The following is a 17321-nucleotide window of genomic DNA, read 5'->3' as shown; positions in this document are numbered from 1 at the left end:
AGAATTTGACATAGCCTGTAAATAAGAATAACAAAACAATGTCACACCAAATTAAAAACTATACATACATATATATAAATATAAATAAATAAAATAATGTTATACCCAAATTAAAACTATAAAATAATATATATATATATATAAATAAATTACCGGTTGTAATAATTCAACCATACTCATTTTCTCATTTAGATCTTCATAAGTATTATGATTATGAGCATATAAAGGGACCTACAAGTGAAAATTTGTATAATATTATTGTAATAATAATTTTCTAGAAATAGTTTAATGAATAAGAAATTAGAAGAAGGAAAAAAAGTCATATATGCCAGTAAATTTTTTTCTCCAAGCAGCAGTGATGCCACATTTGTTGTAGAAGATGACACATCCTCTTGAAAAGACATTCCACTATGATTCAGGTTTTGTTTATGAAATGCCTACACCAAATAATAATAATAATAAATAAATAAAAAATACACTTACAAGAAAAAGACTAAAAAATGTTGGAAGTATTACCTCTTGCTAAGGAAAATTTTGAACAATGTTCTTTTTCTTAGTGCCCTCTCAAGAGCTCATTTTATTCTTCTGGATCCCCCTTGTGCTTTTGCTTTAGATTTGATTCCTTTAAATTTTTTACTACCTCCATTAGCATTCTTGTTCTCAATGTCCTTATTTATGGCAGTAGAAGTCTCATTCCCATGAGTTCTAACATGTCCATTCAAATATTCCACGATCTCATTAAACTTAAAAAGAACCATTTTGTATTCTTCTTCATCTTTTGCAGCTTTTGTTGCTATATGAGTTTGCATTCTGCACAATTCTTTGTAGCGTCTTCCCATTATTTTTTTTTGCATCCCCAACCGACATACTCTCACCCTGCTCAGTTGTAGAATTTCCTGTTTTAGAATAATTTGTCCACCTTTTCAAAATATATTGATAAGGAATTCTTTTGACATTTCTAGATGAATATACTTTCAAAATATGCGCACACAAAATTCCTGCAAAATTAATTTTCTTGCAACTGCATGTCACTGTCCCATTGGAAGAATCATACATAACAATATGATTTAAATGCTTTCCATGAGGGGTAATTTTATACTCTGTCACTGTTCCGACCTCATTTTGAATGTTCATAGCACAATCACAAGCTTTGCACAATTCTCTTTCAAACATTCTAAATACAGCTGGAGTGTAAACAATGGATGCATGCTTCAATATTTCTATTGGCAAAGATAGTGACAATGCACGTTGGGTTGCGTTGAAATCAGCTTTCAATTCATCATGTCGACGATCCTCAACTAACCTTTGAAAATGCTGAAAAAATCTCGGAATGTCATACTTATAACTAACATGATTCTTAATCACATTATTCATACTTTCACTTCGCTGAGTGGTTGTCATATCCGCACAAAATGTCTCTCTTCCATATACTAATGCCCATTTTTCCTTTAAATCAAACATATCTCGCAACCATTTGTTACTGCTAAGATCATATTTCTTAAGCATATTATTCCAAGCTTCAAAGAATTCATCCTTTTCTTCATAGTCATAGATACAACTACTAAAATCCTTAGTAAATTCTCGAAAATGTTCAAAAACTCCACTAAGATGTTTTGCAGCGTTTTGTATATATGCCAAATACATAGGCGATGAGTTGTTTCTGGCCATTGAGAAGATAAAGCTTTTGTCATTGATGCATCTTGGTCTGTGAGAATAGTCTTTGGCTTTTTTCCTGGCGTTACCTTAACAAATGTGTCAAATAACCAAATAAAGGTTTGAGTAGTTTCATCGTATAATAGTGCAGCTCCAAAGATAATGGTTTGCTTGTGATGATTTACTCTAAGAAACATAGCAAATGGTCTCCCTTCTTTATATTTTTTGTAACTGGTATCAAAAGATATAACATCACCAAAATGAAAATAATATGCCATCATTTTTCCATCTACCCAAAATATATACGTTATCATATCATCTTCATCAGCTTGTATGGCACTAACAAAAGCAGGATCTTCTAATTGCATGCCTTGAAGATGTTATCCAGATTTCCGGATAGCGTTTAGATGGATATCCTCGGGGAAGCAGAATTACCAATGTCTTTTACGGTAGGTGACCAGAGCTCGCGGATGGACAGAAAGGCTTCGCCTCTCCCGTTTAGTGTCCGGATTACTCTTTCAAGCAAACACGACACGGAAACTCGTCAACTCTCCCGGACTCCCGAAGGGGTATCCTTCGGGGAAGCTCCTTCCAGGAGAAGCTCTTCAAGTGGTCTTCGCGGAAACAGTTCCGTGCCTCGCACGGAACAAAACCAAGCGGTCGAGTCATGGAGGAGGCATATTTGGAATGATATCCACCTGACACAAGATCCCGCCTGACACGCCCGACAGGTCAAAGCCGCACACATCCCAGCACGCCTAAGGGTACCTTTTCGCCTACTGTTCCGCTGACAACTTGGAAAAGACGGCTGACTTTGTGTATTCCCCATACTTTCACGTAAATATACCCACATAGAGTCTTGTAGCCATGCTACTACAGTAATTGTATCCCCTATTTATGGCTGGTGTAATTAAGACTCATGTACGTAGAGAAAAACCCTAATCCAAAACCCTAGCTATAAAGACCCCCTCATCTTACAATAAGGGGGACGGCCAACAGATCACATAGCAAGAACTCTACTAAAATCTCTCTAGCTTCATCTTCTCCAAGAGAACCCGAGAGAAACACTGTGAGGTTGTGAGTTCCTTATACACCATCTATTTGACTGTTATTCTCTACAAGCATAATAACATCGACTCGTGGACTAGGGCTCGTTAACGCCTGAACCACGTAAAAACACTGTTTGTTCATTTATATTTCTGCATTTCTATAGCTCTTGTCTTTTTATTATTCTGTTCGTATTCGTTTCCGAAAAACTCGGTAAACATTTTGGTGCTTTCATTGAGAGCTGTAGGAAGTTGTTAGTCAGCTCTTTTTCTGTGTACGTTTCTTGTATTCACTCCGTGCTAAAAAGATGGTGACTACGAGAAAATCCGCGGTTGACAAAAATGCTAGGGTCAACCCCGATACTATGATGGAAGATGCGGTACAAAACGAACCCTTGGACTACCAAGGTGAAGACCCGACATCCCGCCAGGATCGGGTCAGTACTGAAGATACGACATATTTAGAAGACGAAGAAGAGTATGTCCAAGACGGTTATTACAAGGACGGCTGCTACTATGAGAAGGATCCAGAACTGGTCCAAGTAGCCGAAGAACTGGCGGTCACCAAAGCCAAGCTTGCTGAGCAGGAGCGCGCCTCCGAAAAAATGCAGCGCATGATGGAGCGCCTCCAAAGCAAGTTCGGAGACCTAGGCGACTCGGACGAGGACGCCTCTGTTTTAGGTGGTGCTGATGCCACTATGTCGGATCCAGCCGCTGCTGGACCATCCAAAGCTGCCCCTAACAAGGGCAAAGAAAAAGTTGGAGAGCCTGTGCGTGCTGATGCCCCTGCACCTCCTAAAGGCGTGAATCACCAGGCCGACTGCCCCACCCCCCCCCCCCGCGCGCAGAAGGTCTCTGGCGCTCCTAAGCCCAGATTTCCTTCAGCCCCAAGGGGGCACTCCGTGCCTAAAGGGCCCGGTGCTAAGGCACCCAGGCCTAGGGGAAGGAACAACCGCCCCAGTGATTCCGTCAACCAGGACGGTCGGGCTGCAAACTCGCACTCCGAAGATAGCTGGTCCACGGTGGACCTAAGAAGAAGGTTGGAGGCCAAGTATGAAAAGGCCAAAGGAGAAAAAGCCCGGCCTCGCGGAGATGACCTCCGAAATCATATTAATGACAAGCTCCGGGGACGTGACCTCCCGGAGAGTGATACAAAGAGGCTCGAGGAACAGATTGCTGCCTTGACCAAGCTGGTCCGGAAGCAAAGTGGGGCCCTGTCAGACTCTGAGGAGGAAGACCCGGAACCATGTATTCGAAGGATCGCGGAAACGTCCCTCCCAGATAACTTCAAAATGCCTCACATAGAATTATATGAGGGGAGGACAGACCCGCGTACCCACCTAGATAAATACAACAAGATGATGCAAGTGGCACGCGTCAGTGAGGACGCCAAATGCATGTGCTTCTCACTCACCCTTACCAAGTCCGCGGAGGATTGGTGGAAAAGATTAGCTCCCGGATCAATCCACAGTTGGAAGGAGCTACAGTCCGCATTCAGGAGGCAGTTCATTGCTGCCCCCGACCACGACATGGAGGTTGGTTCCTTAACCAACATCAAGCAGCAACCCAATGAGAACCTCAAAGCTTTCATTCAATGAATGATGGAAGCTGCTGCTAAGACCAAGGTCAGCGACGATATGAAGCTGATCGCCCTTCAATCAGGGCTTACCGTCGGCTCCCTACTGTGGGGGGAAATGCAACGGAGACGGGCAGAAACCCTGTCCGAATTCATGTCAAAAGCTCAGGGAATCATCAACCTTGAGGATGCCTACCAGCAGGCCTTTGGAGTTCCCCCAGCTCCAACGCCTTCCGTGACTGCGCCGAGCTTTGCTTCGCAAGCTCCCGCACCAACCCTCATGCTTCCAGGAGCCCAATTCACTCCAAGTGTGTATGGGCCTTCTGCGTCTGCTCAGACGCCGAGTCAAACCCATTTCTCTGGGTACGGAGCTGTACAAACCGGATGTAGTATCGCTCCTGGCCTGCCGCAGACGCAAGCGGAAGGCCCAGAACAAAATTTGAGCCAATCGCGGAGTAAACGAAGCGGAAGAAACTCCAACCGGGGAGATCATTCAAAGAAACCCCGGAAGGACTATGAGCCCAAGTTCACGGAGTATACCAGTTTGATAGACTCGCGAGAGAATGTCTATCGGGCGACCTGTAATATGGTCAACTACAGGAAGCCCCTAAAAGTGTCTCACGGAGGAAGGCGTCCGCGAGACTCCAATAAGAGGTGTGAGTTCCACGGAGACGTGGGGCACACCACGAACGAGTGCCTTCAGCTGAAGGATGAGATCGAGTCCCTGGCAAGAGCGGGACACCTCGGTCAGTGGGTGAGGATACCCATTATCTATCCCGGACAGGGAATAGTTCACGGAGCTGCATATTCCCCGGGACAGAGGGGGACCGCTAGCGCTCCTGGAGCCGGTCACCCCCAAGCTCCCGGGTCTCAGTTCCCAGCGCTTCCTGCTCCAACCGCTCCGGCACCCATTGCCTTGTTGGCTCCAGGACCTGGCAACCCATATCCACCCGGCCTTGCTCCGCCACCCGTTGACGGACACGTAGCTACCATTTCCAGAGGACCGCACCTTGCCGGAAGCACCCGCAACTCCCAGAAGAGGTACTTGAGGGAGTTAGAACACACCGGGGAAATGTGCGCCTTGGTTCAATCACCTGCTCAACGTCCCCGAATGATGGACCTTCCCATCACCTTCACGGAGGACGATGCCCGACATGTGCACTTCCCCCACAACGATCCCCTCGTGGTGGAAGCCCAGATTGCCAATAAGAAGGTCTCACGGATCTTGGTCGATAACGGAAGCTCCGTAAACATCCTCTTCAAAGCGGCCTTCCACGCGATCGGATTAACCGAGACAGACCTGACCCCATGCCCCATCCAGCTTCAAGGGTTCAATGGGGATGCACTCATGCCACTAGGCAAAATTCAACTTCCAGTCACCCTCAGAGGAGAAAGCGACGCTTGTGTATTCAAGCACAGCACATTCGTGGTGGTCGACTGCCCCACGGCGTATAATGCCATCCTAGGCCGACCGGTCCTAATCGATTGTGGGGCCATAACCTCAATACGCCACTTATGCTTGAAGTTTCCATGCGACGATGGGCGTATCGACACCCTTCGAGGAGACCAACGAAGCGCACGAAGCTGTTATAACGTCTCCGTCCGATCCGTCTACACGGTCCAGGAGACGGTTACTGCCGTTCCTTTGGCGGAAGAATTACCAGAAACTGGGGGTGCTCAAGGGGCATACTTTGACGAACTTGACCCAAGACTGGGGATCGAGAAAGCGATAGAACCGATGGAGGAAGTCGAAGAGGTGATCCTCAACCCGGGAGATCCCACCAAAGTCATTCAGGTGGGGAAAAACCTGCCGTCGGCCATTCGATATAAGATCGTGGCCACTGTGAAGAACAATCAGGATATCCTGGCATGGTGCCACGCTGATATGACGGGGATTAATCCTAATGTTGTGTGCCACGCACTCAACATAGACCCATCTGCAACTCCAGTTCGCCAAAAGAGGAGGCCGTTAGACCCAGTGAGGGCCGAAGCTGTCAAAGCTGAAGTGGACAAGCTGATGTCCATAGGCTTTCTCCAGGAGTCACACTATCCCGTGTGGTTGGCCAACCCAGTTCTGGTCCCGAAACCCGATGGGTCCTGGAGAATGTGCATTGACTTCACGGACCTAAACAAAGCCTGCCCGAAAGATTGTTTCCCTCTTCCGCGAATCGATCAGATGGTAGACGCTACTTCCGGGTACGAACTCTTATCCTTCATGGATGCGTACTCCGGATACAACCAGATCAAGATGCATGTCGCGGACTAGGAACACACCAGCTTCCTCACGGACAAGGGTGTCTACTGTTACGTGGTCATGCCTTTCGGTTTGAAGAATGCTGGGGCGACGTACCAGCGTCTAGTAAACAGGATGTTCAAGGACCAACTGGGGAGGAACATGGAGGTGTACGTGGACGACATGTTGGTAAAATCCAAGACCTCCGGGGACCACAGTGACGACCTTGAGGAAGCTTTCGCCGTGATCCGAAAGTATGGAATGAAACTGAATCCAAAGAAATGTACTTTCGGGGTCTCGTCTGGGAAGTTCCTCGGTTTCATTGTCAGCTCCCGCGGAGTGGAAGCCAACCCTGAGAAAATTAAGGCGTTCATAGATATGCCTTCCCCCCGGAAGCATAAGGATGTTCAGAGCGTTACCGGAAGGATAGCTGCTCTCAGCCGCTTCGTATCCAAGGCCACTGACAAGTGTATCCCCTTCTTCAATGTGTTGCGAGGAAACAAGAAGTTCGAGTGGACCCCCAAATGCGAAGCAGCCTTCCAACACCTCAAGGAACATTTAATCCGAGCTCCCATTCTGTCCAAACCTATCGAAGGAGAGGCGTTGTTCTTATACTTAGCTGTGACAGAGCACGCAGTGAGTGCCGCTCTCGTCCGGGAAGATGGCCGTATCCAGCTCCCTGTGTATTACGTAAGCAAGAGGTTACTGGACGCCGAGTCCAGATATTCAATGATCGAAAAACTCTCCCTCTGCTTGCTAATTGCTTCGCGGAAGCTAAGGCCATATTTCCAGGCGCACACCATCAAAGTACTCACCAACCACCCTCTCCGACAAGTCTTGCAGAAACCCGAGTCTTCTGGCAGATTGCTTAAGTGGGCCATGGAACTGAGCCAGTTCGACATCCACTACCAACCACGTGTTTCCATAAAAGGACAAGCTCTCGTGGACTTTATTGTGGAATGCTCGGGAATGAATGACCTCTCGGAAGATCCTGTCCCGGAACTTCCCACATGGAAGGTCTATGTAGACGGAGCCTCAAATGAAAAAGGAGCTGGAGCAGGGGTCATCCTAATATCTCCCCAAGGGCATCAGCTCCAGAGCGCCATCCGTTTCGCGTTCCCAGCATCCAACAACGAGGCAGAACACGAAGCCATGTTAGCTGGATTACGACTGGCCAGAGAAGTCGAAGCCCAAAAAATCGAAGTATACAGCGAATCCCTACTTGTGGTAAACCAAATATCCGGGGAATACCAGACGAAAGGCAAAAAAATGGCTGCCTACATGTCTCTCTCCCGCGGCCTACTGCAGCATTTCAAAGGCTACCAAATCTGCCAGGTCCCCCGGGACCAGAACTCACTCGCGGACATGCTGGCCAAGCTTGCAACAGACCCGGAGATCGAACAATATGGCCTGGTGCCCATCGAGCACTTAGAAGCACCCACTACCGAGACACAGAGGGTAAATGCCATCATCGACCATTCCCATTCCTGGATAGGACCCATCCTCAGATTTCTCACCACCGGAGAGCTCCCCACTGATAAAGCTGACGCAAGAAAGCTCCAGTATCAAGCTCCCCGATACGTGGTTATGGATGGAAAGCTTTACCGCAGGGGGTTGTCCATACCCTTCCTTAGGTGTGTTGCCGGAACCGAAGTCAGCGCCATCATCCATGAGGTTCACGGAGGCTTCTGTGGCGACCATACCTCCGGGCTGAGCCTCTCCAAAAAGATCCTTCGACAAGGATACTTCTGGCCCACCATGAAGAAGGATTGTGTGGATTATGTCAGAAAATGTGAGCAGTGCCAGAGGTACGCCAAGGTTCCGCGAGCGCCGCCTACAGAAATTACCTTAATGACCAGCCCCTGGCCGTTCGCCGTTTGGGGCATTGACCTAGTAGGTTCCCTTCCAACTGGAAAGGGTGGAGTGAAGTATGCCATAGTCGCGGTAGACTACTTCACCAAATGGCCTGAAGCTGAACCTATGAACACGGTCACATCTAAAAAAGCACTGGACTTTGTCATCAGGAATATAGTGTGTCGTTTTGGGCTTCCACGAAAAATTGTGTCCGACAACGGGAAGCAATTTGACAGTGAACACTTCACGAACTTCTGTGCTTCGCATGGAATTATCAAAAGCTTTTCCGCAGTCGCCAGACCCCAGGCTAATGGGCAAGTGGAGGCTGTAAACAAAATATTAAAGACCACGTTGAAGAAAAAACTCCAAGCCTGCAAGGTTCACTGGCCGGAAGAACTTCCGCGAGTACTTTGGGCCTATCGCACAACAGAGAGAACTTCGACGGGGCACAGACCTTATTCCATGACCTTCGGTTGCGAGGCCGTCATCCCAGTAGAAACTATGATCCCCTCTCACAGGCAGGACACCTACGACCCTACCCGGAACCACGCCCTTCTCCAGGAGTCCTTGGACATGATCGAAGAGCTCCGGGAGCAGTCGCAGGTCCAACTAAAAATGTACCAAGGCAAGATAGCCCGACACTTTAACACAAGAGTCAAGAGCCGTACATTCGAAGTTGGGGATCTTGTCCTCCGGAGAGTATTTCCTGCTACGCAGGATTCGGGAGTGGGAGTCCTCGGACCCAACTGGGAAGGCCCCTATGAAGTACAAGAAAAAGTTGGCCATGGGACGTATCACTTAAAGAGACTCGACGAATCTAAAGTCCCACGCGCCTGGAACGCGGAGCACCTCCGCCGTTACTACCAATAGGCCCCGGACTATCTAGTCGGAAGTCCTTGGTGAAATTAGCAAAAGTGAAAAATGTGGAAATAATCCTCCCTGCCGTAAAACACGTGCCTAGCAGGCTAATTTAATGAAACACGGAGAGATTCACTCCACTTTTACTGCACTTTTTATCCCTGTGTTCAAAGCTGCGTTTTAACAAGTGACCACGCGGTCCGGAGACGTCCGGACCCCACGCTCACTTGGGGGGGTATACATGGCTAAGGCATAGCCATACGCCCCTTGAACAAAACATACATAGAACACCACTTATGTGCTAGCATTGTGTTTGAAATTTTTAAATTGTTAAGCTTAGGTTAATTTGTTGCCATGAACATGTTTGCATTACGTGAATTATGTGTTTATGTGAAAATTGCCATTGAAATGCCTTCCATTATGCATCATGAAAATTATCTCCTGTGTAGCACAGCGATGAACAGGACTGGGGGGTGGGGCACATTCAGAGAGCTACGCCGAAACACCCCCAACTCCCTGACAAGTCCTTTGCAGACATATTCCGCGATCGCTGTAGAGCTTTGCTTCGCAAGCTCCAGCTCCGGGTCCCGTAAGGCGAAAGATGGCGAGATCCGCGACCGTTGTAAGTCGTGCTTCGCAGGCTTCAGCTCCGGATCTCACAAAATAATGCATGGCGAGCTCCTCGACCACTGCAAATTTCAGCTCCAGGAGCAGACATGGTCGATCCCCCACTCACAACAGGCCTTGCTTCGCAAAGCCCCTGCTCCAGGATCGCACCTGGTGGGCGTGGCAATTTCACCGACAGCAACGAGCCTTGCTTCGCAGGGCTCCGTGCCAGGTCCCTGAAGCCAGCCACCATGAGGTTCGCAACGACAGTTAGTTTTGCTTCGCAAAGATCTAACCTTAAGACTAGCGACGCTCACCAGAAGAACTCCCGTTCCGAGCCATGGAATGGCTCACCTTAGCAATCCCAGCGAACAGTATAACTACAAGTCCCGGGATTGGCTATTTGCCTTAGGAAAGCTAAAATACGGTGAAAGGAGTCTGGCCGTTGGAACCAGGAAGCCTTCGTAACCTAGAAACTATGTGGGAAAAGACATCAGCCGTTAGAGCTTCAAGTTGGAAGTGTATAGGTTCTGGTCGTTGGAACCAAAACCTCATGCGCCCCTACAGCAGTTTCTACCGTATAAAAGTCTACCCTAAACGCAAAGTTAAATAAAGAACTCGGCAGAAAAGAAAGGAGAATGCTATAATTATGGCAAACGTGTCTGCAATAAAAAAATAAAAAAATAAAAAAAAGAGGTACAAGGAACTTCGCCCCAAAGAAAAACTCAAATGAAAAATAATTAAAGATAAGGCCCCTTCAAGCATTGGGGGTGGCAGTAGTGTCCGCGTCCAAGGCCTCGAGGTCGGCAGTTCCAACTGGGGCAGGCGGAGTCGGCTCATTGGGAGGTGGAACTTCATCACATGCAGGTTCAGAGCTCCCCGCCTCTCCGGGATCTCCTGCTTCAGGGGCTCCAGCACGTTCGTCAACGTTGTAAGTTTGGACGTACACCTCTGGGCCTTAATCCCACACCTGTAACTTCTCCCTCATGGCGTCAGCATCCTCTCCCAGATAGCCTAGTACCTCCGGGTTCATTTTCCAGAGTTGATGCATGAGGGCCACGTGCGATATATTAATCGTCCTGTTCAGAACCACCTCGGCATCCTCCCTCTCCTTCAAGCGCTCCGCCTCGGAGGTTGCCAGCTGTGCCTCCGCGACAGCCAATTAAGCCCTTAGTTTTTCCATCTCGGCCTTGGAGGCATCCCGCTCTCCCTTAAGAGAATCAATCTCCTTGCGCTGCTCCCTATTTTGGCTCAGCACGGATTGCTTCTCGGTCACATGCCCCCTGGCAGTGAATTGCAAGGCTCCGATCTCTTTATCCTTCTCGGCGAGCCCCAACTTCAGCATAGACACGAGATCCCTGCTCCTCTTATGAAGTTGCTCCTCCTCGTGCAGCTTACTCTGAAGAGTGGAATATTCCTCTTGCTGCTTAAGGAGGAGATCATTTTTTGATTGCAAGCGGGCTTCCAAGGTATCCTTCTCCACCCTGGCTTGGGACAGCTCTCCCCGGAGCTGGGAGTTTTCGGCCTTCATCTCATCCGACCGCTGTCTGAACTCATTCTCTGCGTTGGCCCGGTACTCTCGATATTTGACAAGATATTTCTTGTCCGCCTCTTCCTCAGCCGTGCGCCGAGCCTAGTCAATCTTCTCCGAAGCCTCCAAGGCCTGTTGGGTCAGTTTCTGCTTCTCCACCTCCAAGGCCTGGCGAGCCAGCTGGCTCTCCTCCAGCTGAACCAGAACTGCACCCACCTCCCGGAACGAGCGTTCCGCGATCAGAGAGGCCTGCAAGGAAAGACAACAGAATGAGTTAAGCCGAACCAAAAGACAGATGATCCCAAAACACAACAACTGACGGCTTACCCCGGACAATTGCTGCTTCACGGCATGTGTCAGCAGCAGCGGATCCTTACTGCTGCTGATGGCCCATTTCTCGGAATTGAGCTCGCACAAGCTCAAGGCCATGTCCTCCATCATCTCCGCCCCGAACGGCGCCAATGCACGCCCGAGCCTAGGCACCAGCCTCTTCTCCAAGGCTGGGCCGTCCAAAACCGCTCCAGCCGCGTGAAGGGATCTCACCCCCTCTGCCAGCTCGGCCCTCTTCACGGCAGACAAGTTGTCTGCCCTTCCCTGAGTGACAGCCTTCTCAGCCTCCAACCGCCTCTTCAAAAAATTATTGGCCCGTCTTACGCCCTCCAGGAGGGCAGCGGGAAAACGAGTTGGTTTCTGAGGGAATTGGAACTTCAGGCCAGGCGGAGGAAGGCTTGTTTGTTGAGAGGGTGGAAGAGAAGAGGAAGAAGGAGACCCCGAAAGGGTGGACTCCCTTTGGGCTGGAGAAGGAGGCAGACGGGGTATTAAGGCCCCGGTCCGTTGTTGTTGCTGGTGTTGCTGTTGCTTTTGCTGCTGCGGTGGCGGAGGTGACTGCCCTTGTTGTTGTTGTTGCTTTTGCTGCTGCGGCAGCGGAAGTAATTGCCTTTGTTGTTGCTGCTGGTTTGGATGTTGTTGTTGCTGCCGCTGTGGCGTTGGTGACTGTCTCTGTTGTTCTTGTTGCTGCTGTTGTTGTAGTTGTGGTTGCTGTCGTTGCTGTTGTTGTTGCCTTCGACCAGGAGAAGAGTGTCTAAGGCGTTTCTTCTTAGCGCCCTCAGCATCTTCTCCGGGACGCTTGCTCACCCCAGTTGTTTTCACGGGGAACACAAGGCCTTCCCCATCGCTACTGCTACTCGAGACCATCATAGTCCCGGAAGGCCCGTCGGCAGGAGACTTCTCTACCCCCGGAGACGCTTGCGCCTCGCCACTTGTCCTCTTGGCGGTGGCAGCTTTACCTCCCCTACCAGCCTTGGCCTTCCGTCCTTTCCCCTTGGACGGGTCTTGGCTGGTGGCAGCCTTCTTAATGAGCAAGGTAACTCTCCCCAACATCTTGGCTTCTGGGTACTCTGCAAGAAACATACGAAGCAAGGTTAACGAACCAACAAGCAATGAGAAAGAAGATAAGCAGAAGACAAGACAATCAACAACATAAAAGCACAAGTAAGTCCGCCAGCAGGGAACAAGAAACAAGATAAAGAAAAGTTTGAAAGGGACGACCATGCACGAGAAACGTGGATGGCCTTCCCCGGGAAAAACAAAACACCGCTTCCTGCTCCAGGAAGCTCCCGTACTCCTTGAAGTCTGGGAATGACATGCTGAGGGAAGAAGGGTCAACCATGATGACACCTTCTGGCAGACTACCGTCACTCAGACACCCGAGGAGCTCATCTACCCTATCGCAATGTCTGTCAAAGGGTATCCTACGCGGATCTAGCCTAAGGAAGCGGGGATCGAACCCCATCTGAGAAGTCCGGGAATCCTCAGACAGGCTGGGGGTATGGATCAATCGAAAACTAGTCTTACCTCTCCCGGAGGTACCAGCCCCCGGAGTCCCTTCGTTAGGGTAAGCCGCGGCGTGGCGAGCCTCGATCTCCTCTTCCTCCGGCTGGGGGTCGGGGAACCTCTCCGCCCAACTAGGGGATAAAGTATTCTCGTCTCGGGCTGCTTGGTTAATCACCTTGGACAGCTCCAGGGCAATCTGCTCCCGGATGTCAGCTGACACCTGACTTTGCCCCCTGCCACTCACTGGCTCAATGTTTTGGAAAGAGGCGAGTAGCCCATACTCCCTCAAAGATTCGGAGGTCACAAGTCCCTCCACTTTCAACTCTTCCTCCGAAAGCCCTTCGTAGAACTTGGACCTCCTTATCATCTCCGCACAGCGAGGTGTCCTCAGAACGACTTCTGCAAAATTCAAATACAAGCATTAGAGATCCTCCCGAAAGGCAAAGAAAAAGCAAAGAAACAAAGTTGAAAAGGAGAGGAAGGAGCACTTACCAGGGATTTTGAAGTCCAAAGATAGGGCTGGCACCCTCTTCAGTGGGAAGCCAGTCGTCAGGAACCAGTACTCCCGGAGGTCTGGAACCCTCGCGGTATGACAGGTGGGACACATCACTTCCGGGTGCCTCTCCAGCCTTTAAAATCCCACCTTGTCTGAATGACCCCTCATGGGCTGAGACTTCAACCCGTAGAAGTACAGCACCTCCTCCGGGGTAGGAGCTTCCAGTTACCGGGACTTGCAAAAGATGAACCACCCCGCTAGGAGCTTGTAGCTGGGGGGAATCAACTGGAAGGGGGCAATCCCCGCCTTCACACAGAAATTGGCAAAGTAACTTCTTAGGGGCAAGTGCGCCCCACACACTATGTGTGCCCAGCTCCAGGCACCAAAACCCTCGTGGCTCTGACTAGCCGACTCGCCCGGCACCGACAGACAGTGCCACATCAAGCCTGGGATGTTCTTCAGGCCTGCCTCTGAGGAGTACAGCTCCAGCATGCCGTAGTTCCTGAACAGGTTCGGCTTCTGGTCCATCTCCCAGATTAAACTATCGGTAGTCGGTGGGCTAGCCGCGACCACTTTTGTCTTTCCTTTCCCCTTTGCGCCGGCGACAGGGGAACCCTTCTCTTGGGCAGAATCAGCCTCCGCTGCAGCGAGGAGTTGTTCCTTTGAGATGTTCGTCACTGAACAAAAGAAACAAAGAAGAAAACACTCTAAGCAGTCAGCACCCTTGTCATACCCTAGTGGTATCAAAGGCGTCGGGGAGACCCTCCCCGAAAACTGCTTGGAGAGGCTCCCACCGAGCTTGCCGAAGGGTTGGCACCATGCCACCCGAAGGACATCAAGGAGCCAAACTCAGACTCCGAGCCTAAGCCCGCCGAGAGAAGTGTTTCTCCAGAGAAAGACACCCTAAAGGCGTTCATGCTTATGCCCTAAAACAGCAAACCAGAACAACGCAAGCAAGACTAGGAACGACTTTCCAAACGCAAATCGTCAAAGCATGCAAAAGAGACTACTTATCGACTCACATCAATCGCATGCCTATCAAAGCCTTATTCACGCATGCACATAGGCGATAATGGCAGAAAACTCAACTCTAACAACTACCAACAACCTAAGGTTTGGGAGGAAAGAGCAAAGTAGAAATACTTACTGGTATTCGGGTAGTTGAAGGTTGAAGGAGTAACCAGATCACTGCACAGCACGATCGTGAGAAGTAAAAGCTGCAAAGATGAACGGCGATTCAAACCCTGAACTTCGGCGAATAAACCCACTGCCAAATCAAAAGAAAAGTTTCTAGATCCCTTACCAAAAGAAGTGGCAAGTTCGAAGGAATGGAAGCTTGGAAGCCTGAGAGTTCGAAGGTTTGGGAATCTGAAAATCCGAAAGATAGAGAATTTGAAAGCGTAAAGAGGAAGAAAGGTCCGTTCCCTCGTTTTTATAGCAGGGAAGAAGTCGTTTCGAATTCCTCAAATGGACGGTCCCGATCTTCCCATTCCGTGTGCATCAGATCCAACGGCTGGAGATGAAGCGACGATCCTATTTATGACTCCTCGGATGGGAATAAAGTATTTATTTCCCATCATTATACCACCTCGGGCCCGGAGTACCATTAAAAACCGTCAAATCATTACTCAGATGCCTGACGTACGCATACTCAACCAGTCGCCTCACGCACACGTCTTGGTCGCAGAACCATTCCCGGCATGACGCGTGGCCCTTGCCGCACTTGAGTACTTGAGTTCAAACAGAAGAAATTCCCTTTCTTTTTCATACTAACACTCAGGCGGGAAAAAGGAACCCTTCCGGGAACACAGAAGGTGGCCCCTCGCCTAATCTAAGAAACCGGAATACCCGGAGGACTGTACAAGCTCCTGGATCTCTCAAAGCTCCGTGACCTTGGGGGGTAAATGTTATCCAGATTTCCGGATAGCGTTTAGATGGATATCCTCGGGGAAGCAGAATTACCAATGTCTTTTACGGTAGGTGACCAGAGCTCGCGGATGGACAGAAAGGCTTCGCCTCTCCCGTTTAGTGTCCGGATTACTCTTTCAAGCAAACACGACACGGAAACTCGTCAACTCTCCCGGACTCCCGAAGGGGTATCCTTCGGGGAAGCTCCTTCCAGGAGAAGCTCTTCAAGTGGTCTTCGCGGAAACAGTTCCGTGCCTCGCACGGAACAAAACCAAGCGGTCGAGTCATGGAGGAGGCATATTTGGAATGATATCCACCTGACACAGGATCCCGCCTGACACGCCCGACAGGTCAAAGCCGCACACATCCCAGCACGCCTAAGGGTACCTTTTCGCCTACTGTTCCGCTGACAACTTGGAAAAGACGGCTGACTTTGTGTATTCCCCATACTTTCACGTAAATATACCCACATAGAGTCTTGTAGCCATGCTACTACAGTAATTGTATCCCCTATTTATGGCTGGTGTAATTAAGACTCATGTACGTAGAGAAAAACCCTAATCCAAAACCCTAGCTATAAAGACCCCCTCATTTTACAATAAGGGGGACGACCAACAGATCACATAGCAAGAACTCTACTAAAATCTCTCTAGCTTCATCTTCTCCAAGAGAACCCGAGAGAAACACTGTGAGGTTGTGAGTTCCTTATACACCAGCTATTTGACTGTTATTCTCTACAAGCATAATAACATCGACTCGTGGACTAGGGCTCGTTAACGCCTGAACCACGTAAAAACACTGTTTGTTCATTTATATTTCTGCATTTCTATAGCTCTTGTCTTTTTATTATTCGGTTCGTATTCGTTTCCGAAAAACTCGGTAAACAGAAGATATTCAAGAATACCTCTAGTATCTCCTGATCTCATTTGAATTGTTCGTTTAGTTTGCAAATAGTTCCTACAATCATCAATGGTATATCCAAGGTTCTCACGCCCACCCACTCGCCTAGCCATCAAGTCATAACTTGCCTTGGGAGGAATCCCTGAGATGTCAGCTAAATCAATTTCAGATGCTTGAGAAAGAGTCAATTTCCTTTGAGATCTATGTAAATGACTTTTACTAGGACTTGATGTCATATGTGCATGATCAATAATAAACTCAACCACATGATATTTACCATTTTGATGATAAATTTTCATTCGTGCTAGACAACCAAATCTTGTTTCAGCACGATGAGATTTCACCGTGACATCTCGTTTATCTTTTTCACGATAACCTTCACATGAACAACAAAATACTCTATTTGTTATCCACCCTTCTAAATCTTTATGCATTTTACTTCTTCGAATGCTAAAACCTATCTTGTAAGCATAAGCATTATAGAAATGATAAGCTTCTTCTTCTGTGTCAAACTCCATACCAACTTATGGTATTGCATCATTAGAGATTTTAGAATGAACCGATTCTATGTGTTTTTTTCTTTCACTTTCAATCTCAACTTTTGACTCCATATCAGTATTCAGAAACAACATCCCATCTCCACATTCAAAATCTATTTTTCGTCGTGATTGCAAATCTTTATCAACAAAAGAAGTATCATCCATTATATATCTTCAATGAAAAAAATGAATTTATAATTTGTAAAAGAATTAATACTAATTATAAAGCCAAATGGCAGACCACCAAAACAAAATAATGAAAAAAACTATCATAATCACTCAAAAGAT

At 48.4% G+C, this 17321-nt stretch overlaps 1 protein-coding gene across 1 annotated transcript; it reads right to left on the bottom strand.

Annotated features, from left to right (window-relative positions):
- Positions 1-771: 771 nt before the first annotated feature.
- Positions 772-17012, bottom strand: LOC133779182 (protein FAR1-RELATED SEQUENCE 5-like). Its single transcript, XM_062219174.1, has 2 exons — positions 16499-17012; positions 772-1742 (listed from the first exon to the last, which is right to left on the bottom strand). The coding sequence occupies exons 1-2, from the start codon at positions 17010-17012 to the stop codon at positions 772-774; spliced, it is 1485 nt and encodes a 494-aa protein (XP_062075158.1).
- Between the last annotated feature and the right edge of the window lie 309 nt (positions 17013-17321).

This window comes from Humulus lupulus, chromosome 5, assembly GCF_963169125.1.
Source record: "Humulus lupulus chromosome 5, drHumLupu1.1, whole genome shotgun sequence".
NCBI lineage: Eukaryota > Viridiplantae > Streptophyta > Magnoliopsida > Rosales > Cannabaceae > Humulus > Humulus lupulus.
The sequence above is the reverse complement of the archived record's forward strand: the minus strand, read 5'-3'. Positions and strand labels throughout refer to the sequence as shown.